Raw genomic sequence first — 26,582 nt, forward strand, 5'->3', positions numbered from 1 at the left:
ATCTCAAGACATCAGTCAGGAAGTTAAAGCTTGGTCGCAAATGGGTCTTCCAAATGGACAATGACCCCAAGCATACTACCAAAGTTGTGGCAAAATGGCTTAAGGACAACAAAGTCAAGGTATTGGAATGGCCATCACAAAGCCCTGACCTCAATCCTATAGAACATTTGTGAGCAGAACTGAAAAAGCGTGTGCGAGCAAGAGGCCTACAAACCTGACTCAATTACACCAGCTCTATCAGGAGGAATGGGCCAAAATTCACCCAACTTATTGTGGGAAGCTTGTGGAAGGCTACCCGAAACGTTGGACCCAAGTTAAACAATTTAAAGGCAATGCTACCAAATACTAATTGAGTGTATGTACATTTCTGCCCCACTGGGAATGTGATGAAAGAAATGAAAGCTGAAATAAATAATTCTCTCTACTATTATTATGACATTTCACACTTAAAATAAATTGGTGATCCTAACTGACCTAAGACAGGGAATTTTAACTAGGATTAAAAGTCAGGAATTGTGGAAAAACTGAGTTTAAATGTATTTGGCTAAGGTGTATGTAAACTTCCGACTTCAAAGGTATCACAAACCCCTGAGGTGCCTTATTATTAAACTGGTTACCAACGTAATTAGAGCAGTAAAAATGTTTTGTCATACCCGTTGTATACGGTCTGATATACCACAGCTGTCAGCCAATCAGCATTCAGGGCTTGAACCACCCAGTTTATACAATTTGATAGATCAAAGTATCAGCTATCACACTATGTAAATAATTTGATAGATCAAAGTATCTGCTATCACACTATGTAAAGCAGAAACCCTCAACTAGATTTTTTCTTGAGAGAATTGTCGGGGGCAGTGGAGGCAAGGTCGGTAGTGGTTAAGAGCATTGGGCCAGTAACCGAAAGGTCACTGGTTCATAGTCAACTAGGTGAAAAATCTGTAGATGTGCCCCTGAGTGAGGCACGTAATCATAAATACTCATGGAAATCACTATGGATAAGAATATCTACCAAAATGGAGGCATAATTACAAATAATTTGTTGACTGCAAAAAGCCCAAACAGATGTAAGGTTTGACTAAAACATAATCATTTCAAACTTTGCTTATGTTTGTATACGATCACGTGTATTTCTATTATGCGGGAGAATACTTGGGAACATATTTCTTAAATTAAAAACACTTGGAGCTGATTTCCTGGTGTTTATACAGTATTTTATGTAAGTCTACTATGTCAGAAAACTTGGGGAACCCTGATGTAAAGCAACACCCTCCTAAGTATAATTTTTTTCTCATAAAATTCAATTAACTGGATTTATGTCAACTCTGACAAACACCATAAAAGGCATTTCATTTTCACAATTATTGTCCAACAAGGCCTTGATTGTTTAATTCTAACATAGATTATTCAAATATGCAATAGAAATCTCCAAATTAATGTTTTTTTTTTATAGCACTACTACATGCTCCAGGGCTAATTTCATTAGCATTTTGGCATGTTTTTCTAGATTTAGAACATAAAACAACACGTATAAAGCAAACATTATCCCTTAGGTCAGCACAGCAAATACTTCAATTGTTTGTTGCAGAATAGTGATTACAAAAAAAATGGATTTTTACTTAATTTTATTGATCTTAAGCCATCAATGACAGAGTTGACAACAGATTCTCAAAACAGACATATTTTTGCCTATAAAAATAAAAGTTCAATACAAAATGTGTAAAATATGGAAAATGTATTACTTGAAAATCCCCAATAGAAGCATAACTATTCTATCAGATCTTTCAGCACTCTGACAGAGTTGACATTAGACAAAAATCTGATGGAGTTTATGTTTTAAGGAGTTGACAAAAATTGCATTTTTCTTCTTCATTGATGTGGTATAGACAATAGCAATTTTCTTTTTCCTCAGTTGCTTTATGACTATAAAACCTAGGTAAATGTAACATATTTGAACTAAAATTCACGTCTATTTTAATCTATAAGGCAGATGGAATTGACAGTTTATGGTTGTGACCATGGTGATTCCAATATTGTTTGTTTAAATCTATCACAAGTAGAGAACTTTACAGACCATGAGTGGTCTTGTTGCACTACATGTAATGATGACATGAGTGGAGTACCACAGTATGAGCATTAATACTGTCACGATCGTGTGGCGGATTGACGGACCAAAATGCAGCAGTTGGAAAATAAGCCATCTTCTTTTATTTAACAACACGAAGATGAAAACGACACAAAACTCTATACAAACTAACAAAACAACAAAACGACCGTGAAGCTACAAACGTTGTGCACATACATACAGGCTACAAACGTTTTACATCAGGGGTGTCAAACTCATTCCACGGAGGGCCTAGTGTCTGCAGGTTTTTGGTTTTTCCTTTCAATAAAGCCCTAGACAACCAGGTGTGGGGAGTTCCTAACTAATTAGTGATGTTAATTCATCAATCAAGTAGAAGGGAGGAGCGAAAACCCGCAGACACTCGGCCCCCCGTGGAATGAGTTTGACACCTGTGTTTTACATAGACAATTACCCACAACCAATGAGAGCCTATGGCTACCCTAAATAAGGCTCCCAATCAGAGACAACCGAAATCAGCTGTCTCTAATTGGGAACTCATTCAGGCAACCATAGACTCTCCTAGATAACTAACCACCATAGACAATGCTAAACATCTACACTCAACACAAAACCATATACTCCACCCCATAACCCCTTTACCAAATAAACACCCAAAACCAACAAAAACATAAACATAACCCATGTCACACCCTGACCTAACTAAAATAATAAAGAAAACCAATAATACTAAGGCCAGGGCGTGACAAATACCCATAAAATCTAGTGGTCAAACAAGGAAATGGTTCCAAACATTTTTCCATTCATTTTTAGAAACACTTAAAATAAGGGCTGTGTTTTGTGTAGGCTTACCTTGGTGTGAAGTTTTGGTAAACGCGTAAATCCCTCTTGGACAAAGTAACTTTTCTCAATATATTCGCCTGTATTTACCCACCAAAAATGAAATGCTAACTAGCTGCTAATATGTCTATCATAAAGAACTACAAATGCCATGATGATCTGGACAAGACTGCCGAATCGAGGCAAAGGTAAAAATCTCTGGATTAACAATATAATGTTAGCCAAATTGAGTAATGATTAAATTGGCTACATTTCTATAAATTAACAATTCTGTGAACTGTCTTGTGGAAGTGTTAAATTGACACAATACCTGTTAGGAAAGGTGTCAGCTAGAAATGACATGCAGGGGCTTTCAGGATCTTGCATGATGTCTACGTTGATGCTAATTAGCATTTTGAATCTGAGAGTAAATAGAGCCAAATATATTGATAAAAGTCACCTTTTCTGAGAGATTTACATGGTTATCAAAATGTCACTCCAGGGTAAGCCTATACGAAACACAGCCCTTATTTGAAGCGTTTCTAAAATCCCCTATGGGAAAAATGTATGGTGGAAAAACGATTTGAACCATTTCCCTGATTTTATGGGTATTATGACACTTCCACTATTAGGCTCTATAAGGGGTCTTTATGGTATACAGTGCCTTCAGAAAATATTCGCACACCTTGACTTTTTCCACATTTTATTGTGTTACAGCATGAATTTAAAATCGATTACATTTAGATTTTGTGTCACTGGCCTACACACAATACCTCATAATGCCAAAGTGTGTGTGTGTGTTTTTACAAAATGTATTAAAAATGAAAAGCTGAAATGTCTTGTGTAAATAAGCATTCAACCCCTTTGATATGGCAAGCCTAAATAGGATCAGGAGTAAAAACGTTCTTAACAAGTCACATAATAAGTTGCATGGACTCCCTCTGTGTGCAATAACAGTGTTTAACTTATTTTTTTTTAATGACTACCTCATCTCTGTACCCCACACATACAATTATATGTAAGGTCTCTCAGTCAAGTGGTGAACACAGATTCAACCACAAAGACCAGGGAGGTTTTCCAATGCCTCACAAAGAAGGGCACCTATTGGTATATGAAAATATATATATATATCCAATATTGAATATCCCTTTGAGCATGGTGAAGTTATTAATTACACTTTGGATGGTGTATCAATACACCCAGTCACTACAAATATACAGGCGTCCTTCTTAACTCAGTTGTCGGAGAAGAAAGACACCACTCAGAGATTTCACCATGAGGCCAGTGGTGACTTTAAAACAGTTACAGAGCTTAATGGCTGTGATAGGAGAAAACTGAGGATTTGGTTTACTACGTTCCTGATTCATTTAGGATTTTAGACAAATCTGACGTAGTAAACCAAATCTCCGGACAAACATTTTAGGAATCAAAGTTTTGAGAGAAATATTATTTGAAGTCACAGAAGGCTACTGCAAGAAACTACATATAATATTTTTTCAGTTGATATACATTTTTGCCAATTTTATTAAAACTGTTAAATACTCTTTTGGAGAGTTTTAATTTTGGATCCTTTGCTCCGGACAAGGGCATTTGCAGGCATAGAGCCGACATGGAAATTAATATTAAAAGTATTTTGAAACCCCCCCCCCCCAAAAATATTTTACCTTAGAAAAATTCCCTTAAAAAGTACATTTTTAAGCTCAAATTATGCAACAAAAGCTATTTTTTCAACTATAAAAATACAGTTTCTGTGCCGGACAAAGATTGTCCCAACTTTCAAGAATCCTTTTGCCATGAGGCTGAGAGAATATTTGGCAGTGTGAAAGCAAATTTCCTGTAAAAAAAATAAAATGGCATGGCTTATGATGCATCCATATGCTATATGTGGGGCATGTGCTACGCCAGTGATCCTTCTTCCTCCAGTCCCTCCTAATCTTGGTCTTTGTCCAGCCTTAAACTATGTGGTTGCCGTTTGCATCCTAACTCAGCAGCCTATGGGCAGACCCTGGTGTTTGGGCAAGGTCCAGGCAGACAGAGCCAGAGAGCAGGGGTGGTGGGCTCTCTGTAACCTCTCTCCCGTGCCCAGTGGAGGTGGGACCTGGAAGGTTTCTGTCCAAACAGCCACTAACCACAGAGCTGTGGGCTAGTTCCAAGCTAAACACCTGGACCTGCAGCCTGCAGCCCAGTAATCTATATCTGTGGTCAGAGTGACTACACTTCTCAGGTCTCTCAATGGGCAGCACTGTAGGGCTCACCAGCTGCACACAATCATGATGCTGAAGAGGAAGAGAGGCCATCTAAGAGCACGATTCATAACAGCACACAGTTACACCACAACACAGGGCAGACATCTTGGCATCCTGTCCTCCTGAGGCACACTGTATGTTGTGTGGTAGTTTGACTCCTATCACTACCGCATTTATGAGATTATTACGGCATTGATGATGACTGCACCCCCTTACACACATTAACACGTAGGTGGGCAAGCTTCCCTAATGTAGTGGCTTTGCATGGGGCTGTAACAGGGTTGTCGTAGACTCAGACACCCTTGCACAGATGGGCATTGAGACAGACTGGCGCAGGACTCTCCTCGCAGTGCAGTGGAAGCTTTGATCTACTCTCTGAGGTTCATCTGCTCCGAATCACACCAAACGGAAACTGCTTCAGAAAGCTTGACGGGGGGGATTGTAGTGTCTGCATTTTTTGTTTCAGGGCATCCTTGGCATTTTATGAGGCAGCAGACCGGCGCAGAGTGGAGCCAAGAAGGAACTGGAGGAGTTTAAGGTTAATGTAAATCCCTCCAGTCTCACGCAGCTGAAAATGATCTTGGCCTCTGAAGGGGGAGGTAGGGGTCGTTTGCATTTTATCTTTTCCCTTTCTTGTCTTGTTACTTTTTTCCTACCCTTTTTTCTTCTCTCCACCATGCAATCAAATATAAAGAGTTCCTTTACCTATTGTCTCTCTAAGGTCATGTATTACTGAAGTTCCTTTGACTAATTTGCCTGCACATAGATGAAAAAGTAGACCATTCGGACTTTTCTATTCTATAGAGTGGCAACACAGACTTTTTACTGCCTCCCCCCTCCCTGTGTAGGCTCATAAAAGTGTCTCCAGCTCCTCTCCACAGTGCTGTCTGCTTTATGACAGCCATACTAGTGAAACCAGCAGGTGCTATCTGGCCTGCCCCCCTCACCCCTCTAACCATTGCCCCACACTGTCAAGACTGGTCACACTGCTCACTGCTGTGGGATTATACAATACAGAGCTCGAGCTGGGTGACTTAAGTCAGATAATTCCAGGCAGAACTGCCTGTACATGTGCTGTATGTCGACGTCATGGTCATGCTTGAGCCCCTCTGTGACCCAGAACGCTATCTCACCTCAGTACCTGAGATTACTCAAAATCAGTCTGTTTGCTCACTCTGAATAGCTAAGGCAGAGAACAAACCACAATACTTATAGTCAGAGCTCGATCAAATAAATAGAAAGGAAAATAATATTGGAGGTCTAGGATAAGTTTGTGGAGTGTGCACTGTGGTCAATGTTTCACTCAGATACACATTTTCCAGACTCCTGGTTTTCCCCAGTGACAGCTATAATCAATTTTTAGCCTCTATAGGCAGGACATATATCTCAAGCTCTTTGAAAATGGACTCAATTCCTTTTGGATTATGCATGAAAAAAACATGAAAGATGTTTCATTGAATTAAATTACAAACATATGAAGACAGCACATACACATCTGACCTGTACGATCATATTCAGACCTAAATCTACATTTAATGTGTGGGGATATACATTTTAAAACGCCTATCTTTAAACTATATCAGAATTGAGGGCCTCCCTTCCCCTATACGCCAGCTCTATGTAGTCAACGAAAAGGGGGGATGAAATATAACCTGGAGAAATAATGTTACGATTTTAATTAAAACTAATACAAAACAGACCTTGTTTTCCCTGTGGATTTATCTCCCCCGTCAGTCGGTCGAGGCGGCCTGAGCACAGATGCTGGGCGTTAGAAATGTCACGAGAAATAAAGTAGAGAGAGGACTTAATAAAAATATCTGTCTTCAGAGATTAAAAATAGCAAGGGTTGGGGATAGAACCTTTGAGATCCAATGGCACGTCTTCAGAGGACTGATTGGAGACAGGAGTTCTGCAGTGGGTCTCTACTCCACTACTCTGAGTGAACACAGGACTGGGGTGGGCTGCCACCTTGTGTTAATTTGTGATAAGAACAACTGTGGATTTTTTCATTTGAACTTTTATTTAACTAAATCAGTTAAGAACTAATTCTTATTTACAATGACGGCCTACCCCTGCAAACCTGGACGACGCTGGGCCAATTGTGCGCCGCCCTATGGGACTCCCAATAACAGCTGGATGTGATACAGCCTGGATTCGAACCAGGAAGTGTAGTGACGCCTCTTGCACTGAGATGCAGTGCCTTAGACCACTGCGCCACATGTTCCAGAGAAATCGATTGATGTAATAGTATGCTAATAAGCATGTCACCAAATATGATATTTGATAGTTTCCCAAACATTTAAAATAAATTCAGCCTTTAAAATGTGCCTTTAAATGATCTACATAGAAATCTAAAACAAATATAAACATCATCAGTCTGCGTTGAGGCACAGACAGACTCCCTGCAACACCCAGTGGGAGATGTGCTTGGTGGTAAAGAGATCTGCCTCAAACACCAGCCCCACACCCATAGCATTCCTCCTCATGGACGTGGTGTACACTGGAGTCCTCAGAGTATTCTACGAAAAAAACACACAGACATTTGGACACAGTTAGAAAGCGGCAAAACAGACATTTTAAAACAATGAAACTGCATTGCTAGAGAGGCCACTAGCGAAGTCACTAAGCACATGTTCTGAAGGGTCATTCTGCTATATATGGTGTAATTCTCCTGTCTTATCTGGCGTCCTGTGTGAATTAAAGTATGCTCCTTCTAATTCTCCCTCTCTCCCTCCCCTCCCAAAGGACCTGAGCCCTGGGACCATGCCTCAGGACTACCTGGCCTGATGACACCTTGCTGTCCCCAGTCCACCTGGTCGTGCAGCTGCTCCAGTTTCAACTGTTCTGACTGCGGCAATGAAACCCTGACCTATTCACCCGACGTGCTGTTTTCGACTCTCTCTCGACCGCACCTGCTGTCTCGAACTCTGAATGCCAACTGACATTTACTCCTGAGGTGCTGACCTGTTGCACCCTCTACAACCACTGTGATGATTATTATTTGACACTGCTGGTCATCTATGAACGTTTGAACATCTTGGGTTTCTGGGTTTCTGTATAGCACTTTGTGACATCAGCTGATGTAAAAAGGGCTTTAGAAATACAGTTGATTGATTGATTGAAGGGATAAGGTGGTGAGTGGCGCTGCCCCTACCTGTAGTTTGAGGCGATGTGCTTCTATGGGGATGACCTTCAGGATGGGCAACTGGACCACCAGTACTTTGGGTTTACTCCTGATCAGACAACCCCTCTCTATGTCCCAGTCTGCTCCCTCCAGATACAGGCCTGACACGAAGCAGCCTGGGAGAACACAACCACAACCCTCAGTATCAAAGCATCACTGTCTGTCTGTCTGTCTGTCTGTCTGTCTGTCTGTCTGTCTGTCTGTCTGTCTGTCTGTCTGTCTGTCCATGTGTGTGTTAATATGTCCGTCCGTGTCTGTCTGTCCATCCGTCCGTCCGTCCGTCCGTGTTAGTATGTCCGTCCGTGTGTTGGTTAATATGTCCGTCCGTGTGTCTGTCCGCCTGTCCGTCTGTCCATCTGTCTGTCAGTATGTCTGTCCGTGTGTGTGTTAGTATGTCCGTACGTGTGTGTGTTAATATGTCCGTCCGTGTCTGTCTGTCTGTCTGTCTGTCTGAGGACTCTCACCCTGTCCAGGCCTCTCGTTGACCTCCTCCTCAGTGGTGTACTGAGTGACCTGTGTGTAGAGTGTGGAGCGGTCCAGCGGCCAGCCGTTCCTCCTGCATGTGGCCTGAACCAGAGCAGTCAGGTAGGACTCTGGGATCTGCAGCCCTGACAACCACATCACATTGGGCTCCCCTTTATCCACCTGGAAGGAAGAACCATCCAAATAAAACATAACTACACAACCACTACATACATGTACATACTGTATTTACAGTATGTACATTTATATGTACTATACGTCATGGATACTTTGATACCAAGAAAGTCTGACCTTGAATAACATATCTGCACGAGTAAGAGCTAATGGGGATCCTTATAAACTAAACCAATCTTCTGGGAGATGTGTACGATATGTCTCAGAGAATAACTGTATTAGAGAGCAGGATGTTCACCCAGGAGTTGTACTGGTCGTAACGCCTCTTGAAGTGGATCATCCAGTTGCCCAGGGACTTGAGGGTATCAGGTGCCAGCTTCCTCCAGATAGCAGGGATCATGCCGTTGAAGAGGGCGCGTGCCACCTCATCCAGCTCACTACTCATGCCCACCTCACCAGCCAGAGCCTACGGGCACAGACACATTTGTTAGTTCACATCCCCATACCAAACTATAGGTACTATAGGTATCTCACCTGGTTCCTTTAGTAAATATGCAATAGACAACAGCAAACGTTCTAAAGATAATTATACTGTTTTATGTAGATACAAAGGAAGGCCCCATGACAATCTGTCCCTGTAGTTCTTCCTCTTTCTATACCCCTCACTGTTCCTGCCTGTCTCCTCCCCCTCTCTCACCCTCTGCAACTCAGCCAGAGAGCGTCCAATCCTGACAATGAGCTTGTTGAAGCGCTCCAGCTCCTGCAGCAGCACAACGGAGGTGGGGGAGATCTCCAGGCCAAACTTTTTACGGATCACGTCCAGGTCAAACACCTGGGGCAGCTTGTTCTGGATGTCCCGGGCCACGTTGCTGATGTACTCATCCTTGCTGATGCCTCCACCAGACTCACCTGAGGACCCCGACAGAAAGGTGAGGAGGCCAGATTATGCTCAGTCTGTGTGTATGTGTGTGTGTGAGGTTTCTGTTACCAGTCTGCGGCTGCAGATCTATCAGGTGGGTCCACATGTCGCGGGCTGCCTGTGTGTAGTATCCAATCTCAGCGTTGGGGTGCAAACCAAACACCTCTGGAGTGTTGGCCAGGGGCAAGGTCTCAATCTCCCCTGTGATACATAGCAAGTCAATCAGAGAAGATGGATGATAACTACAAGTTAATAACAACATGGCGGTGCAGCAGAAATCATATGTAAAAAGCTACATTTGAAGTCTGTATATCAGACCAGTGATGAACTACATCCACTGACCAACATAATTTTCCTTGGGCCCGTCAGGAGGGATCTTGTAGTCCACCTCCTTGTTGTGGAAGAAGTGAAAGGGCTGGAAGGTGTCAAAGATGAAGTCTCCCAGGTACTCATCCATGTAGACCGTCAGGATCCTGCGGTCAAAGCTGTCTATACACCTGCCTCCATACATTACCTGAGAGAGGGAGCGTAAACACGCACGCACACACGCACACACACACACAGACACACACACACACACACACACACAAATGGAAGCCATTAGTGCTAGGCTATTATACTAATAGGATTCTGTATTATCATTGTTAAGTCAATGTGATGTATGAATAGGTGAGCCTGACCTCTCCTATGAGGTACTTGAGACTTCCCCAGGGGATCTTAGCGTCTCCCTGAGTGTGGGCTTTGGTCAGGTAGGTGTCCAGGATCTCCATGCACACCTAGTCAACAGAGAAAATCCACATCAGCACACACAAAGAGTGGAGTTACAGTCATGACATTTAAACTGATCAGCAAAAGGAAATTACTATGAAGCAAAATGTAATCAATAGTGTAAGTCCTGTGGATGCTGTTAAAAACAGTTGTTTTCCTCACCTGGAAGTCAGACTCGTTAAAGTCGTAGGACACGTTCCAGCCGATTTTGCCGTACTTGCGTCTCTCCTGCACCACAGCGTGGAAGAAGGACAGCACGTAGACCAGGCTGCGGTAGGCCGGGTGGGGGCAGCCCATCAGAGTCTCGTGGGCGATCTTAAAGAAGGTTGCCCTCATGTTCAGCTTCAGCCCGTTGGGAGGCTCCGTCACCACCTGGACGAACAGAGAAACAGAGATCAGGTCCTAAAGTCAATTCGCTTCAATCCTCAATGGCTCAGTTCTGCCGTGATTAGGTGAACGAATCGGGCTGGGGAGACTGTATGGTGTTGGATGAGTGAATCAGAGATAGACGGACAGACACTTTATCATAAAACTAAGTCACATTGTTTACAGTTAGCTGCAGTAGGCAACAGTCTGTGTTCAGTAGGTAGCAGGTCTGTTTGACTAAGTTAGAGCTCTTCCTCACCTTGAGAGACTTCTGTAGGATGCCGATGGGAAAGTCTTTGATGGGGTCAGTGGTGAGCCACAGTCTGAAGTCAGGGTGGGCCTTGGTGATCCTCTCCAGGGACTTCTCTAGGTCCTTCAGCCACTTCACCAGCAGGTGGCAGTTCTGCAGCATCAGCCACTGGCCCCGAGATACCGCCGTTTCCAGTAGCTGCAGCGCCACCTACAGCACACAGCAACAATACTGTATCGTACGAACAACATTCCAATTAGCTTTGTGGTTGAATGTGCACCAAAAGTACATGGGGTATGCAATCTAGTTTCCGCTCAGGTTATAGGTGTGTCACTGCAACCTGTCCTAAATGATGTCTCAATTGCCCTTGATTCTAAGCAATATTGTGCTGCTATTTTTATTGACTTGGCCAAAGCTTTTGACACGGTAGACCATCCCATTCTTGCGGGCCGGCAAAGGAGTATTGGTGTCTCTGAAGGGTCTTTGGCCTGGTTTGCTAACTACCTCTCTCAAAGAGTGCAGTGTATAAAGTCAGAACATCTGCTGTCTCAGCCACTGCCTGTCACCAAGGGAGTATCCCAAGGCTCGATCCTAGGCCCCACGCTCTTCTCAATTTACATCAACAACATAGCTCAGGCAGTAGGAAGCTCTCTCATCCATTTATATTTTTATTTGAACCTTTATTTAACTAGGCAAATTAGTTAAGTACAAATTCTTATTTACAGTGGCGGCCTACCCCTGCCAAACTCAGACGACGCTGGGCCAATCGTGCGCCGCCCTATGGGATTCCCAATCACGGCCAGATGTGATGCAGCCTGGATTTGAACCAGGGACTATGCCTCTTGCACTGAGATGCAGTGCCTTAGACCACTGCGCCACTCGGGAGCCAATGTGTGTATATGCAGATGATAGAGTCTTATACTCAGCTGGCCCCTCCCCGGAGTTTGTGTTAAACGCTCTACAACAAAGCTTTCTTACTGTCCAACAACCTTTCTTAACCTTGTTCTGAACACCTCCAAAACAAAGGTCATGTGGTTTGGTAAGAAGAATGCCCCTCTCCCAAACAGTGTGATTACTACCTCTCAGGGTTTAGAGCTTAGAGGTAGGGGTAGGGTTTAGAGCTTTAGGTAGTCACCTCATACAAGTACTTGGGAGTATGGCTAGATGGTACACTGTCCTTCTCTCAGCACATATCAAAGCTGCAGGCTAAAGTTAAATCTAGACTTGGTTTCCTCTATCGTAATTGCTCCTCTTTCACCCCAGCTGCCAAACTAACCCTGATTCAGATGACCATCCTACCCATGCTAGATCACGGAGATGTAATTTATAGATCGTCAGATAAGGGTGCTCTCGAGTGGCTAGATGTTCTTTACCATTCAGCCATCAGACTTGATACCAATGCTCCTCATACGACACATCACTGCACTCTATATTCCTCTGTAAACTGGTCATCTCTGTATACCGGTCGGAAGACCCACTGGTTGAGATACCTACTGCAGCCCTCATCCTTCACATACAACACCCATCCCCAAAGCACACACATCCCTGGGTCTCTCCTTTTTCAGTTCACTGCAGCTAGCGACTGGAACGAGCTGCAAAAAACACTCAAACTGGACAGTTTTATCTCTATTTCTTCATTCAAAAACTCAATCAGGGACACATTTACTGACAGTTGTGGCTGCTTCGTGTGAAGTATTTTTGTCTCTACCTTCTGGCTTTGTGCTGTTGTCTGTGCCCAATAATGTTTGTACCATGTTTTGTGCTGCTACCATGATGTGCTGGTGCCATGTTGTGTTGCTTCCATGTTGTTACCATGTGGTGTTGCTACCATGCTGTGTTGTCATGTGTTGCTGCCATGCTATACTGTTGTCTTGGGTCTCACTTTATGTTGTGTTGTGGTGTCTCTCGTCATAATGTGTGTTTTGTCCTATATATTTTTTTCCTATCCCAGCCCCCGCAGGAGGCCTTTTGCCTTTTGGTAGGCCGTCATTGTAAATAAGAATTTGTTTTTAACTGACTTGCCTAGTTAAATAAAGGTTCAATAAAAAATAAAAAATAAATTGTAACATTGGAAGCTCTAATGCTGTGATTAATGAGTGTTGTCTGGTACCTTCTCCTGACCTTGTCCCATGGCCAGAAACTTGAGCCTGCTGCCCCCAAAGCCAGACCTCTCAGCAAGCTTCATGAGGTCACTGGCTGGGTCGGAGCCGGGGCTCAGGATGAACACGATGGGGGAGTTGGGTGAACTCTGCTCATAGATAGCCTCGAAACTGATCACAGGGGGCTGCACATACCTGAGAGGGAGGGTGGCGAGGTAGACAGTAAAAAGTGAATAGGGAGAAACACTAAAGTCTCATCTCCACAAGTCAAGATATTTTGGATCAAAGCAATAGGAGTTCAGGTTTGTTTACAAGTAGGAGAACGGTCTATTACTTCTCTCCCATGGTGATGGTGACATAGTCAGTGACAGCCCGATAGACTCTGTCCAGGCGGAAGCAGCGCAGCAACAGCAGCTTCTGGAAGGCAGTCAGGTTGTCTTTATACTTCATGGGGAAGGGAGCCTGCTCCGGCCCATCCAGGTCATACCACTGAGATGACAACAGAGAGGAGGGTTAACAATGAACCATTCTAGAGAGGACATAGGAACATATTCAGTGCATCACTAGGTCACAAGATTGGATGGTGTTATTCACAGTCTTCCACTCTGGCAGGTTCTTCTCCACGTCATCTGGTAGGGAGCCAAACTCAGCAGGGAAGAGCTCAGCCAGTCGTATGATGTCCTCCCAGCCCTGGCCTGGAAGCCAGGGACATGGCTTCTTCCTCTTGCTCATCTCCAGGGACAGGTTACCTGGATTGGGGAGCACAGAGAGGAAAAAAAGTGTATGTGAGTTATGCGTCTCCAAGTTGGTGTGCTGTGTTTATGTAAGTGTATGGTAGATGACATCATATGTCTCTCACCCTTGAGGAAGAAGTCCAGCTCCTCCTGGGGAGCCCGCCCCTCTGGCTGCCCAATCTTTATTGTCAAATTGAAGGAGAACAGCAGCTTGTGTCTCTCAAACAGACCTGAGTCACACACACACACCGTTTCAGATCAATCCCAGCTATCACATAACTGTTCCCACAAAAGTCCAGGTTTGACCATTCCTGAACACCCTGTCACCTCACCTGTGCATCCATAGTTGTAGACATTGTATGTCAGGGTGTCCATGATGTTCTTTAGCCTCTTGGGCAGGATGGAGTCAGGCAGGGACTTGCGCAGGGAGAAGTCAAAAACCTCCAGATAGGAGGCCAGAGAGTACTGGTACATGCTGTTCACCAGGGCCATCTCCGCCAGCACAAAGAACAGGATGGCACCGCGCTTGGCAGCGGGACGGTAGCCATCTCGCAGCTTATCAATGTCTGTTGATGTCTTCTCTGCCAGCTTCAGCTTCTCAAACACCTGGGGAGTTACATCAGAGAACACAGACAAAGCATTAAGAGAGCCCAGACCTCATGCTCTCTGATGTCTTCCCCTTGAGAGTGAGTATATCCTGTCTCCAGACAAACCTCGCTGGCCTTGGACTTAGTCTCCTCCAGAGTGTGGACCAGCTCCACGTTATCCAGCATGTTGCCTGTGGAGGTGGCCAGCTCCCTCAGCAGAGAGTCCTCCAGGTCTTTCAGCAGCTTCTTGTTCTCACTGGTCTCCTGGATCAGTCTCTCCCGCTGCTCCTCCAGCTCCTTACGCTCAAAGCCCACGATCACACTCAGCAGCTGGTCCTCCAGACCCTTCAGCGTCACTGAGAGAGACACACACACACGCACACAGGCACACGCACACAAACTGTTACCCCACACACTCACACCACATACAGTGTAGACACAGGCGTGCTGACATACAGAGACGTCTCACCAGTGTAGTTGATGACCATGGCCTTCCCGAACACAGAAGGAGAGTACTTGGGGTTGGACAGTTTGGTGTTGAGGTAGAGTTTGAAGTTGGGGTCGTAGTCCACCTCCTTGTCCCCCAGCGTTATAACCTGCCGGCCCTCGGCTCCTTTCACGTTCTTCTCCAGGACGTTGTCAATCACAGGGTCAATGTACTCATCCACGTCTTGGAACAGGAAGGGAAAGCCATACTTGATGGCCATCTCCAGCTGCTTCAAGAAGTCTGGGTCGTTGAACGAAGAGATCTATGGAAGAGGTCAATCACATACAGTATAAGAATAACATCCAGTAAATGACTTCCAGTAATTTGCAAATGTAAAAGAATAATAGTTAGATCCTGTGAAGTCAGCTGATAAAGTTAGCCGTACCTTGAGGTTGAACTTCTCCTCCTTCTTTTTGATCCAGTTGAGAGCTTGCTGTTGGGGGTCGATACACATGGGGAAGCGGCTGGCCCTGGTGGTCAGAATCCCGTTCTGGACTGACAGCTCATCTGGAGGAAGGCCCTCTGACCCCCATCTACAACACAGACACCTTTACTCTCTCTCTTCCTCTCACACAGGGACGGAAACACACGCATTAAAAAAAACGCACTCACAAATGCATGTACGCACACACACTTACACACACCAACACACACGTACAGTCTCTGACCTGCTGATCTCCACCTCGTCGGTCAGTAAGCTCTCCACTCTGAAGGGCTGGCTGAGAGGGATGCCTCTCTCCAACACATCCTTCTCCCACACGTCAAACACCATCTCATTCCTGAAGTCCCAGCTGAATGCCCCCTCGTAGCTCAGGAACGCAGCACAGATCAGGCAGTCGCCTAGGAGACGCACACGACGCTGCTTCAACTCCTCCAGGTCATCTGTCCATCTGGGAAGAGGAAGAAGGAGAGGAAGACGAGAAGAGGAGGAAGAGACAGATACAGAGATGGTAGGGCACAGACGTCATTTCAACGTCAAGTTTTGGTTTACATTTGGTTGAGTTGTCAACTAATGTGAATTCAACAAAACATTTCACCATGTCATTGGATTTAGGTTAAAAATTGGGTGAAATGACATGGAAACAATGTTGATTCAAATATGGTCCACAGCCTTCAACTGGCTGTAAGTCATGCTGACGTTGATGACTTTTTGCAAATCCAATCAGTTTTCCACGTTGATTCAACATCATCACATTGAATTTTTTTGTTGAAATGACATGGAAACAACATTGATTCAAATACGGTCCACAGCCTTCAACTGGCTGTAAGTCATGCTGAGTCTGTGTGTATATGCACTCCACTGTGCTGTCCTCACCGCTCATTCTCCGAGCCCAGGCCTGAGATGAGTTTGTCAGCAGCAATCAGCCTCCTCTCCATGACCTCAGCCTCCTCCTGCAGCAGCTGCTTCTCCCCCATGGCAGAACTGTACTTGTCCCCCAGCGCCCCCAGCTCCCTCTGGATGGTCCCCAGCTCATTCTGAATACGCTCCAGCTCACGCTTGCTCTGGAAGAAGTTCTTCTCTAGGCGTGCCACCTGCAACAGACAGCCAGGGGGGTTGAAACACCACTAACACAACACTGCTCATTCTTAAAGGCTGGTGCCATTTAATTGGCATGGGCCATGTTCTGGATAGTGTTATGCCTATAACATAAACAAAAGAGATCCATGACTATGGCACTTCCCCTGTGCCGATCAAAGTCATTTACACGATTTATACTATCTCTATCACATTGCCTGGATCACGTTACCTTCTCTCTCTTGGGCTTGATCTCCCTGGCGACGTCACAGTAGCCCATGACAGCTTCCACAAACTTGAGCATCCCAGAGCCAGCCTTACTGATGGCCTGCATCTCCTCAAAGCTGGTGTTCAGGTTCCTCAAGAAGCCTGGCCAGGGGAAACACAGGGCTATAGAGTGAACATATACAGGTAACTGACAAAATAAAGAAAACACTTGAGTAAATGAGGCATACAAAGTATATTGAAATCAGGTGTTTCCACACAGGTGTGGTTCCTGAGTTAACTACGCAATTAACATCCCATCATGCTTAGGGTCATCTATACATATGTCCAGTTGCCCATGAGTTTGGCTACCATGGCTAGAAGAAGCCACAGGGGTCTTAAAGGAGCATAGGGGATTTAGAGTGTGTGTGCGTGCGTGTCTCAGTCACCACTCACCAGATCTCAACCCAATTGAACACTTATGGGAGATTCTGGAGCCGCGCCTGAGACAGTATTTTCCTACACCCCAAACACGAAATGATTTTTTGTGGAACAATGGTGTCGCATTCCTCCAATAGAGTTCCAGACACTTGTAGAATTTACGCCAAGGAGCAATGAAGCTGTTCTGGCGGCTCATGGTGACACAACACTCTATTAAGACAATTTATGATGGTGTTTCCTTTATTTTGGCAGTTACCTGTATCCATGTATTTGCTATTTGAGGGCTCATACTGCATATTAAAGTTGCATTACGGATAAAGTTAGACCTATTGTTGTCCTGTTTTGGCGTGAAAACCACAGGACTGAAGTGGCCTACCTACCTCTGACAGTCTTGACCTGGCTGGGGTTGATGGCATCACAGTCCATCTCCATCAATGCGCGCAGGAAGTTGCCCTCTGACATCATGCTCTTGGCTGACTTCCAGCTGATCTCCTTCTGGCCTCGCATCACCAGGATGCACTCACACACCACCTGCACCTGTTTGGGCGGCTTGGCAAATGATCTGCAAGACGAGCGGACAGAAGCACAACCAAAGAGACAGGCACAGGAAAAAAATGATCAATGAACATGAATGGAGCTCTAGAGCAACAACTTTTGTTAAAGCTGGAATCCGCATAAGGTGAAACAGCGCTACTGTATGACGTAGCGCCTTGGTTATTATTTTCTTTTGTTGATGAAAAAGAGGAGAGGAACATCTGGCATCATGGTAATTTCGAAAAAAATCACGCATGTAATGATGTCTGAGGGAAAAAACTGTCTTCGTTGTCTGAAATAACTTCTTTGTTATTGTAATATCACAAATTGACGTGGCAGTTTCCCCAAGTACGAATTGCTGCTTTAAAGGAGTCGAGCAGGAAAACAATCTAAACCAGAAAATATTTGTTTCGTTTCTATCCATTGGCAAATCCTACACCTCTCCAAGGGGGAAATATACAGTGTCTCAACACAGCACAGCAAGATCTGTAAAACAGGATTTACAGTGTCTTCAGAAAGTATTAACACCCCTTGACTTTTAATACATTTTGTGGTGTTACAGCCTGAATTAAAAATATATTAAATTGAGATTTTGTGTCACTGGCCTACACACAAAACCCCATAATGTCAAAGTGGAGTTATGTTTTTCGAAATGTTTACAAATTAATAAAAAATGAAAAGCAGAAATGTCTTGAGTCAATAAGCATTCAACCCCTTTGTTATGGCAAGCCTAAAAAGGTTCAGGAGTTCAAATGTGTTTAACATGATTTCTGAATGACTACCTCATCTCTGTACCTCACACATACAATTATCTGTAAGGTCCCTCAGTCAAGCAGTGAATTTCAAACACAGATTCAACCACAAAGACCAGGGAGGTTTTCCAATGCCTCGCAAAGAAGGGCACCTATTGGTAGATGGGTAAATGTAAAAAAAAGCAGACATTGAATATCCCTTTGAGCATGGTGATGTTATTAATTACACGTTGGATGGTGTAGCAATACACCCAGTCACTACAAAGATACAGGTGTCCTTCCTAACTCAGTTGCAGGAGAGGAACAAAAACCGCTCAGAGATTTCACCATGAGGCAATGGTGACTTTAAAACAGTAATAGAGTTTAATGGCTGTGATAGGAGAAAACTGAGGATGGATCAACAATATTGTAGTTACTCCACAATACTAACCTAAATGACAGAGTGAAAAGAAGGAAGCCTGTACAGAATAAAAGTATTCCAAAACATGCATCCTGTTTGCAATAAGACACTAAAGTAAAAAATGTGGCAACAAAAATGAACTTTTTGTCCTACATACAAAGTGTTATGTTAGGCGCAAATCCAACACAACACTGAGTACCACTCTTCATATTTTCAAGCATGATTGTGGCTGCATCATGTTATGGGTATTCTTGTCATCGGCTAGGACTAGGACATTTTTTAGGATAAAAATAAACAGATTAGAGCTAGTTAAGCAAAATCCTAAAGGAAAACTATTTCAGTCTACTTTCCAACAGACACTGGGAGACAAATTCACCTTCAGCAGGACAATAACCTAAAACTCTAGGCAAAATATACACTGGAGTTGCTTACCAAGACAACATTGAATGTTCCTGAGTGGTCTAGTTACAGTTTTGACCTAAATTGGCTCAAAAATCTATGTTAAGACTTGAAAATGGCTGTCTAGTAAGGATCAACCAACTTGACAGAGCTTGACGAATGTTTTAAATAATAATGTGACAATATTGTACAATCCAGGTGTGCAAAGCTCTTTGAGACTTACCCAGAAAGACTGGGTGATTCTAACATCTAACAAAAGGTGATTCTAACATCAAGATACAGTTGAAGTCTGAAGTTTACGTACACCTTAGCCAAATAGATTTAAACTCAGTTTTTCACAATTACTGACATTTAATCCTAGTAAAGGGAAAAAGTATTTGATCCCCTGCTGATTTTGTACGTTTGCCCACTGACAAAGAAATGATCAGTCTATATTTTAATGGTAGGTTTATTTGAACAGTGAGAGACAGAATAACAACAAAAAAATCCAGAAAAATGCATGTCAAAAATGTTATAAATTGATTTGCATTTTAATGAAGGAAATAAGTATTTGACCCCTCTGCAAAACATGACTTAGTACTTGGTGGCAAAACCCTTGTTGGCAATCACAGAGGTCAGACGTTTCTTGTAGTTGGCCACCAGGTTTGCACACATCTCAGGAGGGATTTTGTCCCACTCCTCTTTGCAGATCTTCTCCAAGTCATTAAGGTTTCGAGGCTGACGTTTGGCAACTCGAACCTTCAGCTCCCTCCACAGATTTTCTATGGGATTAAGGTCTGGAGACTGGCTAGGCCACTTCAGGACCTTAATGTGCTTCTTCTTGAGCCACTCCTTTGTTGCCTTGGCCGTGTGTTTTGGGTCATTGCCATGCTGGAATACCCATCCACGACCCATTTTCAATGCCCTGGCTGAGGGAAGGAGGTTCTCACCCAAGATTTGATGGTACATGGCCCCGTCCATCGTTCCTGTTTGACGGTGGGGATGGTGTTCTGGGGGTCATAGGCAGCATTCCTCCTCCTCCAAATACGGTGAGTTGAGTTGATGCCAAAGAGCTCCATTTTGGTCTCATCTGACCACAACATTTTCACCCAGTTGTCCTCTGAATCATTCAGATGTTCATTGGCAAACTTCAGACGGGCATATATATGTGCTTTCTTGAGTAGGGGGACCTTGCGGGCGCTGCAGGATTTCAGTCCTTCATGGCGTAGTGTGTTACCAATTGTTTTCTTGGTGACTATGGTCCCACCTGCCTTGAGATCATTGACAAGATCCTCCTGTGTAGTTCTGGGCTGATTCCTCACCGTTCCCATGATCATTGCAACTCCACGAGGTGAGATCTTGCATGGAGCCCCAGGCCAAGGGAGATTGACAGTTCTTTTGTGTTTCTTCCATTTGCGAATAATCGCACCAACTGTTGTCACCTTCTCACCAAGCTGCTTGGCGATGGTCTTGTAGCCCATTCCAGCCTTGTGTAGGTCTATAATCTTGTCCCTGACATCATTGGAGAGCTCTTTGGTCTTGGCCATGGTGGAGAGTTTGGAATCTGATTGATTGATTGCTTCTATGGACAGGTGTCTTTTATACAGGTAACAAACTGAGATTAGGAGCACTCCCTTTAAGAGTGTGCTCCTAATCTCAGCTCGTTACCTGTATAAATGACACCTGGGAGCCAGAAATCTTTCTGATTGAGAGGGGGTCAAATACTTATTTCCCTCATTAAAATGCAAATCAATTTATAACAATTTTGACATATTTTTTCTGGATTTCTTTGTTGTTATTCTGTCTCTCACTGTTCAAATAAACCTACCATTAAAATTATAGACTGATAATTTCTTTGTCAGTGGGCAAACGTACAAAATCAGCAGGGGATCAAATACTTTTTTCCCTCACTGTATATCCTCCTTCAACAGATGGATTAAAAACTCGAAACGTATTCCCAGTGAATGTTTTTGAAGTGTGGGAATGACGTATTTGATTTGTGTTTTTTGTTATATGTTTTTATTGATTTGTGTCTAACCAAAGCTGCCTTCTCTATCTATGAGGTTAGTGGTCTGGACCAGGTGTGTTCAGTTCAATCCTGCTCCTGGGAGTCTGCTCTGTGTAAGCTTTAAAGCCACTGAGTAACTTGTTCCATTAATCAACATAAGACATTTCTCAAAATCACCATCTGTAATTTTCCTATGACAACATTTTCCTATTTTCCAGAGAGCCAAGGGCCGGGGAAGGGGCCAGATGACAACGTGACACTCCATCAGGACCAGACTGCTGACTCCTGGCCCAGACTGTCTGATCTGTCTGATGAGTGTAACCACTACATTATGGGTGCCTCCCAAATTACACTCTATTCCCTATATAGTGCAGAGTCAAAAGTAGTGCACTATATAGTGAATAGGGTGCCATTTGTGACGCAACCTCTGTTTAACTTGTGGGACACAAAACCAACCAGGTGGGTGCAGTGGAGCACAGAGGAGGGAAGGCAGGGAGGGGCACCTGATCTCAGTGACATCAGACTTGTCCAGGCTCTGCAGGGCGATGCGGGCTGCCTCCAGAGCAGGCAGGGCCTCAGCCAATGAGCTCTCAGCATCCCTCTTCTCCACAGCGATCACCTTGTTCTGCTCCTCGATCTCCTTGGCTTTGTCCTCCGCCAGCTTCTTCTTCTCCTCAGCTACACAAGAAGGAGAGTTGTGTTTACTTGTACAGCGAACGTGTCTAAAGGCTCTTCCCAAATGGCACCAGATTCCCTATATAGTTAATTACCGTATGAGCCCTGGTCATAAGTAATGCACTAAATAGTGAATAGGGTATATGGAAAGGGTTATATTGGAACTCAGCCTAATGCTGTGTTGACTGCACTGACCCACGGTGGTGTTGGTGGCGATCTCCTGCAGTAGGATCTCACAGGCGGAGGATTTCTCTGCTAGAACCACCTTCTGCTCTGCCAGCTTGATGTTGAGCTCAGCCAGCTGCACACTGGCCTCCTCCAGCTTATCCAGACCACCCTCCAGACGCTTACACTGAGCTGGAACACCACGCGAGGGACAGAGGGAGACAACTTTACTATCTCTCACACACGCAGGCACACACACAAAAAAAAACTAAAATACCACTGCAATACAGCACAGCAGTAGCAGGGAAACCAAGGCTCTTTCATTAGGCTTGATATTTCTCCCACTCTGCGCTCCCTGTTACCCAGGATGTATTGGTCCTTGTCCTCCAGGAGGTTGGCGTAGGTGCTGATGAAGTCCAGGTAGTTCTTGGGGGTGACGTAGTTGCTGCGTCTGAGCTTCTGCAGGAACATCTTGCTGTAGTCACCCACCGAGCCATGCACCATACACACGTGAGCAATTACAGCTGCCGAGTGCCTCTCAGGGATCATCGGACTTTCACCTGTGGCATGACATTGATGGGTTCAGTTGCACCACTATAAAGCTTGTATAAAACACCCTAATCAGAGTCAGTGATAAATGTATCGATTGTACAATTTTAGTACATTGTAGTGGAAGTGTGAATCTGTGATTCCATACCCAGGAAAGACTGAGCCACAGCATGCAGAGCCTGAGGAGGCCAGGGCAGGAACCAGTCAATACCAGTGTTGTTCACCAGCCCTGTGAGATAAATGAGACAAGGAGCAATTACATAAACTCTTCAGACAGTCGACAAAGCCAAGTGAACAGTAGTGAAGGGTTGTGTACCTGGGAAGTTCCTGCAGCGTGTCCTCAGGGTGTCTCCCACAGGGGACATTCCCAGGACAATGTGCAGGTTGTTGGCACTCTTGTTGACAAAGTACTGCCACACGCTCTCCTTGGACGGGCCAGAGCCCATCTTCATGGCCTCATCACGGAGCTGGTTCAGCACCATCTCTTTCTCATCATCTGGGAACAGAGCAGGGACCATGCCTGCACACACAGAGGGTTAGTCCGACTGGAGAATCTGGTCCAAAGTAGTGCATTATCTAGGGAATAGGGTGGCATTTGGGATGCACACAATGTGAGCTGGTGTATGCTCAAGTTTTTACCCGAGGTGAGCATATTGTTGATGAGTTCCAGGAAGCCCTCCTCAGCCACATGGGCATCAGTGAAGAGGAAAACCGTCTTCTTGTCCTCAATGCCCAGCTTCAGATACAGGATCTTCAGGTCCTCACGGAGGTTGGTCTCTGAGTAGCCTCTGCTCAGTGTAATCTCAAACACCTGGAGAGGAAAACAACAGTCCATATAAGAAGGTATCTTTCTGGTGTCTCTTTAAAGGCCACCTCCTATATGAGCAGTAGCAGATGATGGATGTGTCTCAACTGGCACCCTATTCCCTATATAGTGCACTACTTTTGTCCAGAGCAAAAGTGCCAGTTGGGACACAGAAGATGTGTCTGGCTGACCTCGCAGCCTGCGGTGAATGCGGCCAGCTTGGTAAGGGACTGCTTCCCGGAGCCGCCAACCCCCACCAGCAGGGCGTGGCCGCGGTCCATCCTGATGATGCGGTGCACTCTTGTCAGGTGCTCCAGGGCGTCGTCAAACAGAACCAGTTTCATCTTGGTCTTGTTCTCATTGTACTCCTCCAGGATCTCCTACAGAGCAGTGACAGGGACAAGACAAAGGCTTGAGACTGGGCAAACAGTAAAGTTGTGATATTTTGAACATATTGAAAAAAGGGTGCTGTTTAATTTTGCCTAGTACAGGTGACAAGGGGCAATTATAAATGTAAAAATCAAACAAATGTTTGAAAGTCATCATCCCAAATTCTGAGTACCTGGAACAAGGCTTTGGAAGCGTCATAGTCCTGTATGTCCTCATAGACACGTGGCTCAGACTCGTTGAGGGCAGTTCTGTAGTCACCAAACAGGATGGGGTCCCTCATGGCTGACTCTGATTTAAAGTGCTCATCTATCAGGTTCTTTATATGGCCCTGGACCTGAGACAACAAGACAGGGGACAGATGAGAATGGAAAACAAATACAATATAGTAAGAGGAAGTTACTGTAAAGTCATTAATACATTTTTCATGATTAAGCAGAACTGAACCATGCAGATGAACATACCAGGGCTTTGTCTATTTCATTGATGAGCCTGTCATGGAACACCCTCAGGCACTCGTTCCTCCACACACGCACAAACTGGGTGACTGTCAGAAACCTACAGAAGAGAAACGTTCAGAGACTAAACATGACACAACACTTAACATGAGCTTCTAGGTGTCAGCAGCAACATCTTCTTAACACATGTTATTTAGATTCAACCGAGGGTAATGTTTAAGACCTCTCAGCGTTGGTGAGGACCAGACCGTTGTAGACTCTGGACAGGTCCCTGAGGTTGAAGATGTAGTGGAACTTGGATGGCGTGGGCGGCAGGTCTTTGATGATGTTCTTGTACAGCTCCAGAGTGCAGATAGTCAGCTTGTCACACATCGTCTGGATGCACTCCTCAAACGGCTACGGTTTAAATGGTTAGAGTTTAATCAAGTAATTTCATACAATAATTCATGTGTGGTAATGCTGTTTTTCGTGGTAACAGCTGCATCTTAAAATGTGTGACAGTGCGTCTCACCCTGGTGTGTCCCTTGAGGATGGAGGAGTAGATAAGATGGAGGGAGTCCTCGTCTGGGAAGGGGATGTTGAAGACACTAAAGAGGGAGATGAAGCGGGTATCCACCTCGTTCCTCCCACCTCCTGCCTTGCCCATGGCTGCGATGAAGCCTAGGTCCTTCAGAACTTTGTAGTTCAGCTCTTTCCCTCTGTCATACATGCCTCCTCGGTCCAAAAGCAGCTTCAGCAGGGCAATGGGCTGCTGGGTCCCATAATCATCCACCTGAGAGGACACAGGTACAATGACATACCAACATACAATCAACCAGACAAACAAACACGCTAACCTACATTAACACAAACGCACATGTAAAGGATGAAGGTTGAGGGATGGAAGAGAGGGTGATGGGGAGCTAGAGAAGAGCAGGCAGGTACCTACCCTGGGCATGTTGAGGTCATCCATAAAGACCAGCAGTCTTTTGCCCATGGGAGGGCCGTATATCTCCTTGGTCCTCTTCTCCACGCTGGCCTCAAGGTTCCTCTGGAGGTCCATGGAGGTGGTCCGTGATGAGAAGTTGATGGTCAGCATCATCTGGAGACACAAAGAAGCAACATTAAACATAGTTAATAGACATGGTGTGCGTCCTAAATGGGCCCTGGTCAAAAGTAGTGTACTATATAGGGAATAGGTTGCCATTTCAGTGTCATGGGCTCTGTCTGTGTCTCTGTGACATCCTGTTGTAAACTCACAGTAGTGTCCATGTTGAGGTTCTTTAGGAAATTCTGAGTAGTGGCTGTCTTGGAGGTGCCAGACTCTCCCACCAGAACTACAGGCCTCTTGATCTTCACCATCTGCTCCAGTAGCCAACTGGCTCGCGTGGTGTCCACAGTAGGGACTGTAAGAGAGAGAGAAATGGAGATAGAGATTGAGAGAAATAGATGGAGAGAGAGAAGGGAGAAAGAGGGGAGGGTTGGAAAATTAAAGTGAGGTTGGAAAAAAGGGTACATTTGGTATCTGTAGGAATCCAGTGGATGACTTATTTATTTGTTTTTTGCTGAGCACACATGCATTGATGCTTTACCCAGGATATCGATGAACTTCACATCAGGGCTGTGGAGGTATTTGGTGACCAGGGAGCTCCAGGTAACCCACTTCTTCTTGGTCCCATCAAAATGGAAATCGTACAGAGTTGGCAGGTAACCTGTGTGAACGGACATCCCAACCATTCATTTTATGAATAACTTGTAGTTTTGGGTATCTAATAGCTGAATACAAATTGATGTATGACTGTATTTGACCCTTGGCTTGGACAGTGCCTCTCTCACCTGGAATCTCTCCAGGTCCAGCAAGAGCCTTCTCATCATGACCAGTGGTCAAGCTGGACAGTTTCTTTACAAAGTCATCAAATTTGGCCCTTCCGTTGTCCAGTAGGCATGCCCCCAGAGAGCAATACAGCGCCTCCAGGAAGAAACACTCCAGAACATCAGCATCATAGACCTCTGTCTCCAGCAGGGCATCCAGCATCATGGACAACTGCGTCACCTGGACACGACCGACCGACAGACAGACAGACAGACAGACAGACAGACAGACAGAGACAGACAGAGACAGACAGAGACAGACAGAGACAGACAGAGACAGACAGAGACAGACAGAGACAGACATCCTGAAAATGGACTATGGA

At 44.7% G+C, this 26,582-nt stretch overlaps 2 protein-coding genes across 2 annotated transcripts in view; both read right to left on the reverse strand.

Moving 5' to 3' along the window:
* The window catches only part of LOC129853638 (EMI domain-containing protein 1-like), a 76,748-nt gene extending 69,642 nt beyond the window's left edge, over window positions 1-7,106 (reverse strand). Inside the window, exon 1 of the mRNA XM_055919912.1 lies at window positions 6,846-7,106. The gene's annotated coding sequence lies outside the window, so the exon portion shown is untranslated. The remainder of the gene's footprint in view (window positions 1-6,845) is intronic.
* A 137-nt stretch (window positions 7,107-7,243) lies between these two features.
* Window positions 7,244-26,582, reverse strand: part of dnah10 (dynein axonemal heavy chain 10) — a 48,287-nt gene continuing 28,948 nt past the window's right edge. The window contains exons 43-79 of the mRNA XM_055919913.1: window positions 26,224-26,440; window positions 25,980-26,099; window positions 25,648-25,793; window positions 25,337-25,489; window positions 24,920-25,180; window positions 24,632-24,804; window positions 24,415-24,508; window positions 24,126-24,287; window positions 23,755-23,943; window positions 23,398-23,569; window positions 23,075-23,278; window positions 22,907-22,987; window positions 22,572-22,769; window positions 22,240-22,401; window positions 21,873-22,047; window positions 17,678-17,859; window positions 16,885-17,021; window positions 16,452-16,669; window positions 15,805-16,026; window positions 15,522-15,669; window positions 15,119-15,398; window positions 14,776-15,005; window positions 14,395-14,668; window positions 14,188-14,292; window positions 13,923-14,077; window positions 13,663-13,817; window positions 13,340-13,523; window positions 11,239-11,439; window positions 10,776-10,985; window positions 10,526-10,621; window positions 10,188-10,359; window positions 9,915-10,046; window positions 9,624-9,835; window positions 9,225-9,392; window positions 8,794-8,974; window positions 8,300-8,445; window positions 7,244-7,664 (exon numbers count right to left, since the gene is read on the reverse strand). Of these exons, the coding sequence (XP_055775888.1) occupies window positions 7,518-7,664; window positions 8,300-8,445; window positions 8,794-8,974; window positions 9,225-9,392; window positions 9,624-9,835; window positions 9,915-10,046; window positions 10,188-10,359; window positions 10,526-10,621; window positions 10,776-10,985; window positions 11,239-11,439; window positions 13,340-13,523; window positions 13,663-13,817; window positions 13,923-14,077; window positions 14,188-14,292; window positions 14,395-14,668; window positions 14,776-15,005; window positions 15,119-15,398; window positions 15,522-15,669; window positions 15,805-16,026; window positions 16,452-16,669; window positions 16,885-17,021; window positions 17,678-17,859; window positions 21,873-22,047; window positions 22,240-22,401; window positions 22,572-22,769; window positions 22,907-22,987; window positions 23,075-23,278; window positions 23,398-23,569; window positions 23,755-23,943; window positions 24,126-24,287; window positions 24,415-24,508; window positions 24,632-24,804; window positions 24,920-25,180; window positions 25,337-25,489; window positions 25,648-25,793; window positions 25,980-26,099; window positions 26,224-26,440 (6,462 nt within the window). The 3' untranslated portion in view covers window positions 7,244-7,517. The remainder of the gene's footprint in view (window positions 7,665-8,299; window positions 8,446-8,793; window positions 8,975-9,224; window positions 9,393-9,623; window positions 9,836-9,914; window positions 10,047-10,187; window positions 10,360-10,525; window positions 10,622-10,775; window positions 10,986-11,238; window positions 11,440-13,339; window positions 13,524-13,662; window positions 13,818-13,922; window positions 14,078-14,187; window positions 14,293-14,394; window positions 14,669-14,775; window positions 15,006-15,118; window positions 15,399-15,521; window positions 15,670-15,804; window positions 16,027-16,451; window positions 16,670-16,884; window positions 17,022-17,677; window positions 17,860-21,872; window positions 22,048-22,239; window positions 22,402-22,571; window positions 22,770-22,906; window positions 22,988-23,074; window positions 23,279-23,397; window positions 23,570-23,754; window positions 23,944-24,125; window positions 24,288-24,414; window positions 24,509-24,631; window positions 24,805-24,919; window positions 25,181-25,336; window positions 25,490-25,647; window positions 25,794-25,979; window positions 26,100-26,223; window positions 26,441-26,582) is intronic.

The sequence above is a fragment of the Salvelinus fontinalis genome, chromosome 4 (assembly GCF_029448725.1).
Source record: "Salvelinus fontinalis isolate EN_2023a chromosome 4, ASM2944872v1, whole genome shotgun sequence".
Classification (NCBI taxonomy): Eukaryota; Metazoa; Chordata; class Actinopteri; order Salmoniformes; family Salmonidae; genus Salvelinus; species Salvelinus fontinalis.